Source organism: Falco rusticolus, chromosome 1 (genome assembly GCF_015220075.1).
Source record: "Falco rusticolus isolate bFalRus1 chromosome 1, bFalRus1.pri, whole genome shotgun sequence".
In the NCBI taxonomy this organism is placed as follows: Eukaryota; Metazoa; Chordata; class Aves; order Falconiformes; family Falconidae; genus Falco; species Falco rusticolus.
The window spans coordinates 14,592,236-14,603,668 of NC_051187.1; the positions used below are offsets into that span (position 1 = coordinate 14,592,236).

Here is an 11,433-nt window from a genome sequence, read left to right on the forward strand (position 1 = left end):
GTTCAGCATAGAAATTACTAGCAGCCTCCTTAGAAAGGCAGCCCTGCTCCAAGTGCTCCTAACCTGAGGAACAGAAAACAGGGAGAAAAAGTGCACTGAACATGCCTGGGGAGAAGCGCAGACTGTGCCTCTGTCCTGGGCACTGTGGTTTTACCGGGCTGGTGACAAGGCTCGCTGATCCACGCACCTGCAGCATGGGAGAGGTGATGTGCTGCAGCCCTGCCAGCCCCCAGTGCAAGTGCACATCCACCTCATCCCTGGGAAGGGGTCATCAGCTGCAGCAACCGGGTGGCTAACAGCACTGGTTCCTGCAGGCACGAGGGTTGCACAGGCACCCACGGGTGCCAGCCATGTGCTGGGCTGCCAGGCCTGCTCTGGGGATGCTGTTGGGGGGCTGGGTTAGATGCCACAGAGCCCAGCACGTGGAAAGCCCCATTGCTGCACTTACCCAGTCCCACATGCTCGGCTCAGCAGCAACTGTGACTGATGGAGAGTGAGGTGGAGGTGAGGGGCAGGTGAGGGGCAGCGGGCAGACTCCTGCCCCTGCCAGGGTCTGCAGAGCCCACCCAGGGACATCAGAGATGTGGCAACTGTGAGGGTGAATACTGGGATCAGAGATCCAGGAAGCCTGTTTTCCACCCATGTTTACATGTCAGGGACAGATTCAGTGCTGGATAAAGCCAGAGTCTCTTCCTTCCAGAGACCAAGGTTACGCAGAGTGCACACTGCAGACCTCACTCCAGCTCCTCTTGCACGTTCTCAAGGCCATTTGACAGCACTAATGGCTCAAGGCCTCATCCCTACATCCAAAGCGATCTGATCCCTCCCACTGAGTTCTATGAAAAGAGCTAAATAGCACAGACCCTGGGAGAAGCCACCACTCAACCTGCGACAAGTCACTTCTCCAGCAGCAGTGACAGAGGGGTGCGCACACTCAGCCCCTACAGCCCCGGACTGCACCATGAGCATCCCCAGTGGCCCAGGGACCACCTGGCTACACCTTGGGGACTGCAGCACAGTGGAGGTTACCCTGGGAAAGCAACAGGGGCTGGCTGAACCCCTAGAAGCACTGGCCAGATGTCTGTGCCCCCCACAGCTCAAGCAGAGCAGCCCAGCATACCTGCAGCCTTCAGGTTTCTAATGAGCTCTTGCGCTTCTGCCCTGAGCTGCATTGGGGATGGACATCAGAGAGACTGAAAGGTTGGATGACTCAGCCGCATGGGGCCATATCCAGCCCAGAGCACCCCAGCTCCTCTCCGTTCCTGCCAGTAGCTCTCATGTTCCCCAGCTGGCTCTTTGCACACCATGAAAGGGAGAAGATGGCATGAGCTGAAGGCACTGGCAACAGCACAGCCAGCACCGAAGCCTCTCATCCCACCGAGGCCCTGGGGCAGGCATGGATGGCCCCAGGCTGCACCAGATCCACTTTGGAGTCACCAAGAGAGGTGGAAGAACCTGCTGGCTGCAGCAACTGACCGAGCCCAGCACAGGGGGGTCCTGGAGGGTAAATCCCTCAGCCACTCCTTCCCGTGCATCTCTTGAGACATCCCCACGCCACGCAGACAGAGGTACCCATATGCCTTCGGGCAGCAGGAACTGGGTAGCACCGCTGCTCACAGTGAAGTGATTGCTACACCACACAGTGCCTGCAGCCAGGCACCAGGGAGTCCGGATCCGTTCCTTACGTGAAGCAACAAAATGACGAGCAGGAACAGGCAAACTCTGACTCAGCCACCTCTGGGAGCACAGAAAGGGCCATCTCTGAGCCCCCTGTCACACACATCCCAGCAAACATCAGCAGCAGGACTCTGGGATGAGCCAGCAAGGGCTGCACTTATCCTGGCAGGGATGGGGATGCTTCTGCAGGATCACTGTGGAGGAAGACAAGGCCAAACTCTGCAAAGCCTGGGTTGGCTCAGGACAATAACGTCAGCAGAAATCAATGTGTTTAACTGTTTCTGGGGCTGCAGTCCATCAGCACTAATTTGTCTTTTCTTTACCATATTGATCTTGTCACTTCCAGGCAGCACAGAGGGGAGGCAAGGAAAGCCAGGTCCAGGCTATATGTTCAGGAGCAAACCCCGGTCTCTACCGCATGGAGCCAGTGACTCCCATCTCTCCAAAGCTCACCCAGCACCAGGGGAGTTGGGCACAATCCTCCAGGTCCCCAGCTGCTGCCTTCAGGCCTCCTGCAGTAACTGGGTTGGCTGAGCACCCTGCGGCACCAAGAACGTCACCAGCATTCACATTTTGGACACGCACATGCTCTCTGGGTACCCAGCCTGACACACATTAGCAACTGGGTTTTTTTTCCCAGCATCGCACAACCCAGCTTTTTGCTGCAGAGGGACACAGACCTGGTCTGATCACAGCACTATGCACTGAAAGTCATCACACAGACTTCCAGGTTCATTGCGTTCTTCTCAGCCCATTTATGAACTTAATGTAAGGAGTTGCTTGTTTTCTCAGGTCCACCCCATTTTAGAGCTGTCTTGCTACTGAGGGGATGAAATTCCTCTCTTTAGGAAGAGCCTGTTCAAGCACACAGATTTCCCACGTGTCCATTTTCCCCACCTCTTCCAGCCATGCCCCTTCCCATGCAGGTTGAGCTCAAAAGAGGATGCTTCAGAAGAGCAGCAGACGCCTGTGTCCACACACAGTGTGCCTCCCGCGAGGAGCCAGCAGGAAGGTTTCTCTGTGCACCCATACAATGCACACGCATCATGCCTTGCTCAGGGTGCTCCAGAGGCAGCCAAGCCGCAGGTGGGGAGGCATCACTGTCCCCAGCGTGTCTCCTCCATGCCCAGGGGAAGCCCTGCTGCAGGCAGGCAGGCAAACAGGCAGGCAGGCAGCTGGCCATGCCCAGTGCCAGGTCCCTGGGCACTGTCACCATGGCTACCTGCATATCCACTGTGCATCCCACACCATCGTCCCCTGCTACTGCTGCTCACAGAAGCTTGTCACCTGTCTGCCCAGGCACTGCAGGGGCTGCTGGAGGAGGCATGCATCAGGGCAAAAAACAACAAAACCCCACTCCTGCTGGCAGGCAGCTGGACCAGAGGAACCAGAGAGCATTTAGCCCAATTCACACAACAAGCACAGGAGGCATGGGACTGCAGCCTATGGCAAGACAGAAAAAGAACAGCTTAAACTAAAAGCTAGGGCTGGCAAAACATGGGGGTGGGAGGAAAGCATGGATATGAGATAGACCTGAACATGCTTTGGCTGGAAATTATGAGGTTTCTAATCTTTAACACAAACAGTCTCTGTAACAGTTTTCTAATAACAGAAGTAAAGGAAGAAAAACCCTAAGTGGCACTCGGCACGTTTATGAAGACATGACACAAGATGGTGCCTGCAGCAGCTGGGAGCTGGGCACACGCCCGTTCACCAAGCCCACACACCCTCCTCTCAAGGGGGCTTCTCCTCAGAGCCCACACGCCACCCGGCTCCCCAGCCCTCCGACAGCATATAGCTGAGCAGCGACTGCCTGAAGCCAAGATGCGCTGGCACAAGGTTAGGTTTAGGCAGCAGTCAGGGCTCAGATTCAAGGCCAAACTTGTACATGGTTCCATCTGAATACTGCAAACAAGACACACGGGATTTGAACTCAAGATTTTCAAAACCTTGCTACCTCTTGCCAGTATCACCTGTGGTTTTCCACCATTTTGGGTGGGTTTTGCAAGAGCTGGGCTAGAGTCAAGAAACAGCTCTTTCTGGTTTGACACCCAACTTGGATGCAGTTGTTAACTCTAAGCAGGGATTCATCTACCCCCACAAAACTGGAAAGAGGTCTGGAGAGAATGAGCTGTTTTTAGCTCCTGAAAAAAATGTCTCTTCTACTGTTGCTGCTGAAGTCCTGTTCCTGTTTCCACAGCAGCTGCTAATGACAGCCAGAGCATCTGACTTCACATACACAACAGGCAATGGCCAACAGCAGCAGAGGGACTCCCTGAGTAGCCCCCAAGACCCCACCACCATATGGATACGCTTAGGGACAAAGAGGAAGGAAGGATGATAAAACAAACATAAACAAAGAAAAAAAGGCTGTTTTGCTGCTATGGTTATAGTGAGCTGCCCTTTGGGAGGAATCAGCAGCAGAGGGAGAATGAAATATCTGCTAAACCTGGCGTATGCAGAGAGCGAGCCTGCTGGCTGGAATCACGCTTCTTGTCGAATCTGAATTTAGACTCCTTGGCGTGTTTCCAACCCTCAATAAATTGTGCCGTGTGGACAGATATTATGTCCCTTCTGCTACTAAAACAACAAGCGGTCTTAAATAAAACAGTGAATCCTGGAGTGTGCAGAAGATGAAGAAATAAGGCAGCACCTGGCAGGATCCATCTCATGTCCTGTATCCACCAGGGATGCAGGCGACATGCTCACACAGCCCTTATCAGCTCTGCGGAGCTCACACACCGGGTTACGCGGGTGCTTCGCCTGCAGAGATGAGCAGGATAAGAAGAAATACTCTGCCTTGTGAGCAGACATTACACTGCTTCTCTGGCAGAGATAAGCTATGATCTTGCTCAGAGACAGAGGGGAGGAGAGTCACCCCAGCAAACAGGGTGCTGGGTGAATAGAGAGGCTCAGAACAATCTCTGTGCCCTGTTTCTGTCAAACGCAAAAAAAACCAGGGGCCCCTCAGCTGAGGAGGCGCCCTGCAAAGGCAGGACCCTAACCCCTCACAGCTCTCCTGCTGGGAGCTGCTCAGAGCAAGCACTACCCCACAAACCCCCCACAGACACGGGAACAGAGCACTGGAAAGATCTTTGGAAGTTGCCTCCTTAAATTTCCAGTATTTAACACAAGTGCTGGCAATCGCCACACTGGGCACACGGGTCCCCCGCTCCTTGTCCCTGAGCCCCGGCACACGACGCCCGCATGCCTGAAGTAGTCACCGCATATTTCAACGCAAACAGTGAAGCTGAGAATTGTAACATGTCTCAACAATAGAGCTCCGGGCTCTGCCTCGCATTTGCATTCGGGCAAGCCCATCCAGGGTAAAAAAACAAGGACAAATGGGGATGCAAATCTTCCCCGTTAAAGGCTTACCCTGGATATTTATATTCCAGTTCCCACACGCTATTTAAATACCGCTATATATTGCGAGTGCAGTTCGGATTTAGTAAGGCTCGGAAGCATCTTACCTTGATTTCCTCGCCGCTCTCTGTGCGAAGCCGGCAGCGGCTGCAAGCCCCGGCGCAGGGAGGTGCGGAGCGGCGCGGGGGGGTGCGGAGCGGGCTGCCAGCCCCGCAGCCGCAGCGATCGCATCCCCGCGTACCGAGGAGCCTGCGCCTGGCGCTGCGCCCCCGCGCCCCCGCACAGCCCAGGGCGGGGGGCGCCCTGCTGCTCCGCAGCCCTGCCCGCCCCAGCGGGGAGTCAGCGCTGCTCAGGTGAAGGGCATCAGCCAGCTGGGAACCGTGTCCCTGGGAGGGGGGAAGGAACCCGAGGCTGGAGATGCCATGGGCTCCTGGGCAAGGAGTTTTCATCGGGGGGCTTCGGCAGCATCGCTGGAGTGATGCCCACCAGCAGAAGCTGGGGACCTTGCCCGCTGAACCTGCCCGGGGCTTTTAGGGTGAAAGGGCCGTTTTATGAAAAAATACCTAGAAAAGGGAGCAACCCCCTCTGGGTTCAGCTGTGGAAGCAGACTTCAGTCTTAAACGTGAGCCCCTTCAGTTGGTACGGCGCAATTAGGGACTGGCTGGACCAGACAAAGGAAGAGCTTCCAGGGCCAAAGTCTGGACTCGTCAAAAGGGAAGGCAACACTTCCATCCCCACCGATGGGCCCATCTTTTCTAGCTCATGGGTCACCCACCCCAGCCCCACACCACTGCTACCCGGCACAGCCCCAAGGGTGAGCCTGCACCGCAGGGCTCAGCCAGTTGCCACAGCTGTGCTGCCTCATTCCCACTAGTTCCAAAAGTGATTTGTTGAAACCAATGCAATTCCCTTTTCTGGCAGCCCTGAAACCTGTTTTACAGCACTCAACATCTGAGCAGGTGATTTCAGCTCCCAAAGGCACTCAGGACTAAACTGGGCAACCCACTGCACCCCGGCCAGCTGCCTCGGCACTGCCTGGTCCCTGCCGGAGCACACCAGCAGCAGGCATGCCTTGGCCAGGATACTCTTTAAAACCATTGCGCTCCTTGCACTCAGGTTTGCTGTGTTGCGAACCAAATAGCCACAGATATCCTGCAGCTCCTGGGCAGCTGGGCCCAGCTGTCAGTAGCCCTCCCGTGCCAAAGGAGAGGCCCATCCCAGCCAAAGCAGCTCTGCCGGCAGCATTGCGCCTGCTGCTTCCAAACACAAGGCTGCGCGTGTGGGACCAGGGCAAAACCAACCTGGCTGTCTGAAAAGCCGTAGGAAATGGGGTCCATGCTCTTGCCCTTCTATGAAGTGCTGCTCAGGTGGGACCAATGAGTACATCAACATGTACAAATAGAAAGAACAATAAAATACACCTGTTACATCAACCCCTCCAGCAGATCAGCCATCCTTTTGCTCAGCTGTGTCACTACCATTATACAAAGAAAAAGCAGCAAGTGCAAAAATAGAGACAGTGATCCAACTAATGTGACACATAAATAATGTGACAGCCTGAAATGCCACACAGTATCCCAGTGCCGGCATGCCACCCGAGGCACTAAAATGTTCCCTAGACGAAGCCCCTGCAGCAGCATGCCACAGCTGCGATGAGCGTCAGCGCTGGGAGGGGGCACAGCTGCCTGCTCACTGTACCCTGTCCCTTATGCCAGGCCAGGGGACTGCAGGATGCCCTACTGCTCCCAGTAACAAACAATGGGCTTTAGATAGGAACACAACCCCAACACGGCTTCCTCCTCGCTTCCGTCCCACAGAGTGGCTACTGAAGCAAACAGCACAGCACAGCCTGCAGCAGGTTCGTGCCTCAAGCGGGGCCAGCAGCTCTGCTCCCCAGCCGCAGGTGCTGCCCAGGAGGGCTGCTCCCCTCTCTGCTTGGGGAGTCAGTCAGGCAAACTCGGGACTGACTGAGCTGGAGTTTGCACTTGAGCTGCCCTGGGCGACTGGGTAAAGATGCTACCCCTGTAAAAGGGAGGCAGGCACCATTCATAACTGGCCACTGACATCCCACAGACTCTACCAGACTTCTGAGCTCGCTGGAAAATCAAATCAATCCAGCAGAATTAACCCCAAGAGTACTTTAGATTAATTATAAATGACGTTACACACATTTAAGTTCCACATGCCACATGATATACATGCACCAGAGGTGAGATTTATACAGCCTTTGATAGTAATTTGCAAAAATTAGTTCAAATCAATAACCAGCATGGTAATTTCAGTTTCTGGGAAGCCTCTCTGGCAGCAGGTGAAGGAATCGCTGTCTTGGGAAGCGGCTGGCAGCAGCATGCATGTATGCCACAGCTCTTGCGAGGGAAGTGGGGCACCTCCCTGCTGCTCCTAGAAGTTTTTTCTAGACACAGATGTCACCTCCCCTCCTGCTCCCCACGAGCAGGCACTGTCCCCCTTGGAGACACCTCACTCTGCAGGGACCCTCCGAGAGCACTCGCAGCCCTTCCCTATCCTGGGTACCCCTGATGGGCACCCTCTCTCTCCCCAGCCACCCTCCCACTGTTACCCTGGTACATGCAGTTCTGGGGAGATAAATACTTCAAGGCTTTAAGGTCTCTTGAAGTAAAACTGCTGCTGAAAGAAAGAGGGAAAAGCTTCTAGCTGCGCAGCCACCCAGGGACTCAGCTGTTTCAGTGCTCTTAACAAGCAGAAAAACAGACACTGCGCTATATGTATCTTGAGGCCCACAAGGCTTTTATGTTAATGGCATTTTATCATCAAACCCTGGGATTCAAACCGACAGCAATGCATATGCATCAGCCCAGAAAGCCAGGGTACATGCCCAGGACATGGCTCCAAGACATGTTCTCAACGAGCTGTGAAGGAGAGAGTTTAAGCACAGAATGAAATCGAGGTATCAGAACAAATATTTTCCAGAGATCACTTTAGGCTTGGAGATAGGCGGGCCCTGGCTCCTAATCTGGTTTTTAAGTAAATCTCAAGTGTGCTGCATGCATAAAGCAGGTCCTCAAAAGGTTGTATGCTTAACCAAAAGCACGGGGGGGGGGGGGGGGCGTTAAAAAGAAAAGTTTGGGCAGGTGGACAGTAATTTGTCCTTTCCGCTGCTTTAAACTGGAGAGGTGTTTACATGATGTTTGCAGCTCCTGGCTGAAACCGCTGCATCTGGACCATTATTTTAAAGCAAAACCCAAGACATTCAGGTATTCACAGGGCTCTAAAGACAGACTGAGGATCAGAAGACCCACGTCAAAACCACAAGGGCTTGTGACAGAGCGGTCTGCCAATGGGACTGGCAGGGGACATGCTGGTGCTCCCCACAGTCCCCATCCCTGAGCCCACCAGCCCCCCTTACCTGCTGGGTGAGTCCAGGTCTGCCCGGCTGACGATGCGGTGCTGGTGGGGGGAGTACAGCCACTGGAAAGCTGTCAGCGTCCTCTCCTCGATCCGAAACCGGCCTTCTCGCACGTACCTAAAAATAACAGCAAGAAAGACTGAAATATTTATTAGCGCAGGATAGTGAAGAGGGAGCTGCAGGATGCGGAGGGCTCAGTAGTACAGCTCAGAGCTGTGAGTCCAGCACCACCACCGATGTGTTCCTCAGTGGAAACAGCAAAATGACATCACAGCCCCGTCTGTCTGCATCCCTGCACCGTCCCTGTCCTTCCCTGCCCATCAGTGGATGCTCCCATGGGGCTGAGGGGGCACCCCTTCGAGGGTGGCTCCCAGGGGAGGGGATGGTGACCCTCTGGCCACCTGCACTCCCTGCCACTGGGCAGCATCCCCAACTGCCCAGCACAGCTCCTCGGTGGGCAGCTGCAGAATGGAGCCTTGCAGGGGACTCTGTGCCCTCCAACCGAGCACCCATGGAGCTGCTATTGGCTGCAGCCCCCAGTACAGCATCCCACTGACACGGGACTACCAGGCCACAGTCACAACTGCCACACACAGAAAAGCAAAGAGCAAACATTCCCAAAGCAGCACAGGACGCTTCAGTGTAAAACCCTGGGAGACACAGGTACAGCACCCTGCGGCTCAGCATCACCACACTGGTGGGCGCAGTTTGCCTCTAGCAGCTCCCACCCAGCCATCCCCCCACCAGCACCAGACCTGTCCCCAGCATTCTCATTGGCTCCAAGACCAGGCTAATGCCTTTCTAATATTATTTCAAATGTCATTGTTTCAAATGGCCAGATATTGAGGCTTATTAAATAATATCCAAGTGATGAACTGATGTTTATTATTTTGGTTGGAGAAGTATGGATTCTCTGGACAGTAGCTGCAAGTTCTGTCAGTAACCGCAGTTGTTCCCATCTTTTAGAACAAAATTCCACTGCCTGCCTCCATCCCAACAGCCAGCCACACTTCACACACCCTCCTCCAAACACGAAATTTCATCAGCAAGCAATTAATTATTTAAAGCCCCTGTAGTACTGGTTGGAGACACATGCACGCACACACAGCTGAAGCGTTCATGAATGCCAGGGAGGGCTGAGGTGAGCTCACGGTCCTCTCATCTGCATGCAGATGCTCCAGGCTGTACATTCCTGCCATGAACAACAGGGGTCCGGCCATGCTGCCCGGATGGGGCCAAGGGGACACACCACAGTGCCACGGGTTCCCCACAGACCTGATGAGCAGGGCCACATCTCAGGCTGTTTGCTGCCACTGGGCTCTACCATCTGCCTGAGCTCAGGCAGCCCAGGGCTGCAGGGCTCCTGCCGGAGCTGGGGTCAGCAATGGTGCAGGAGTCAGGACTGCCCGCTCTCAGCAAAAGGAAACCCAAAAGGTTCCTTGGGTGTCCCCAGTACAGACTGACCTGCCTATTTTCTTAGTGAAATCAACCAAGCGTGGTGCAGTCCCAGTGCTCCCCTGCAGCTCTTGCATATGATAACACTGCACAAAGTAGTGGCAGGCAAGCTAGAGCATCTTTTGGGAAAGAAGTGGGGGTCTGAGGCCATGGGGATGGCAGGATGGCCAAGCCAAGTCACCATTGTAATAGTTTGGGTCTAAGTGTGCAAAAGAAAAAGTGCTCTAGGCTGCTGAAGAAAGGCAAAAGAAAGAAAGAAAGGGCAAAGGGGAAAGCAAGCTTCACAAACTTAGAGAAATCCTCAGGCAATCTCCACTCTGGCTTTTGACCTGGTCTGCAGGGATCCCACCCACACCTGGCAGCTCTGGCACCCAGCCTGGGCCTGGCTGTGCTCCCCGGCCGGCCGGTGCTGGGACCAGCCCTGGGCCCAGTCCCAGCTCTTACATCAGCAGCACCGCGCTGCAGCCAGAGTCACCCCAGCCACAGCCTGGCATCGCTACAGCGCCCTGCTCAAAAGTCACAAGCTTTGGACGTCACAAACTCCACGATTAAAAAAGAAAAAAAAAAAAAAAGCAACAAAGAAAGCTTGTTTCCAATGTCAGCCCATCCCGGCTGCTGCGATCCCCCTGGCTCCAGCAAGACAAGCGATCCCCACACGCCAGAGCCCGGAGCAGCCTCAGCACCCTTTTCCCCCACAACAGCCGGGATGCCCCCAGAGCATCCCGGGCGTGTCCCAGAGGCTTCCCCGCGGCGGGTCCAACGCCCAGGCACGCCAGGGAGACTCTCGTTGGGATCCCACTCCGCTACCGGTACTGGCCCCGAACGCCAGCGATCCCCCCAGCAGCAACTCCCAACTCCCATCCCCCTCCCTGTCCGGGGATGCACCCCCCGGCTGGAGCAGCTGCCCCGCGGGGACCCTCCGCAGCCGGGACCACGCTGCGACCCTTGCAGTGCCCAGGGCCGGGGCTAGGTCCCGCGCGTCCCCCCCGAGCCCACCCCGCCGGGACTCCTCTTCCCACCTGGTCCGGCAGCCGGGACTCCCCCGGGCTGGGGGCACCCCCACCGCAGAGCCGAGACCCCCCTGTAAGCTCGGCGCCCCCCCGCGCCCTCCGGGACCCCCCGGCCTCGCACTCACCAGCGCACCAGCTCCCAGCGCCGCTCGCCCGCCGCCTTGCCCGAGGCCATGCCGGGCAGCGATGCCGCAGGCGGGCCGGGCGGGGGGGAGCCGGGGGGAGCCCCGCACAGCTCCGCTCCGAGCCGGGGCGGGCAGCGCCGGAGCGCGGACACGGTCCCCGCGGGGCTGGGGCGGCTGCGCCGGCTTCTGCGCGCTCCCGCCTCCTCCCGCGCCCGGGGGGGGGACCGGGGGGGGACCTGGGCAGGTGCGGGGGGGGGTCACATCACCGTGCCCTGTTACGTAAAGCGTTACGCAATGGCCGCTCCCCCCCCCCCGCCTCCCAGGGCAGCCCCGGGGGTCCCCGGCAGCGCTGCGGGGGCGGTGGGCTGCAGGCAAACCATCCCCCGAGTCTCCCACCCATTGGAGGGATCCCACC

General features: G+C 56.3%; 1 protein-coding gene across 5 annotated transcripts in view; it reads right to left on the reverse strand.

The window, feature by feature from the left end:
• The window catches only part of RAP1GAP2 (RAP1 GTPase activating protein 2), an 80,268-nt gene extending 69,112 nt beyond the window's left edge, over window positions 1–11,156 (reverse strand). For 2 of the 5 annotated variants that reach the window (XM_037411190.1, XM_037411181.1), the window contains exons 1-2: window positions 11,019–11,153; window positions 8,429–8,545 (exon numbers count right to left, since the gene is read on the reverse strand). In XM_037411190.1, the coding sequence (XP_037267087.1) occupies window positions 8,429–8,545; window positions 11,019–11,068 (167 nt within the window). In that variant the 5' untranslated portion in view covers window positions 11,069–11,153. Of the gene's footprint in view, window positions 1–5,150; window positions 5,301–8,428; window positions 8,546–11,018 lie in introns of those variants that run through there. The other 3 variants (XM_037411198.1, XM_037411201.1, XM_037411260.1) reach the window with 3 other exon arrangements.
• Window positions 11,157–11,433: the final 277 nt, after the last annotated feature.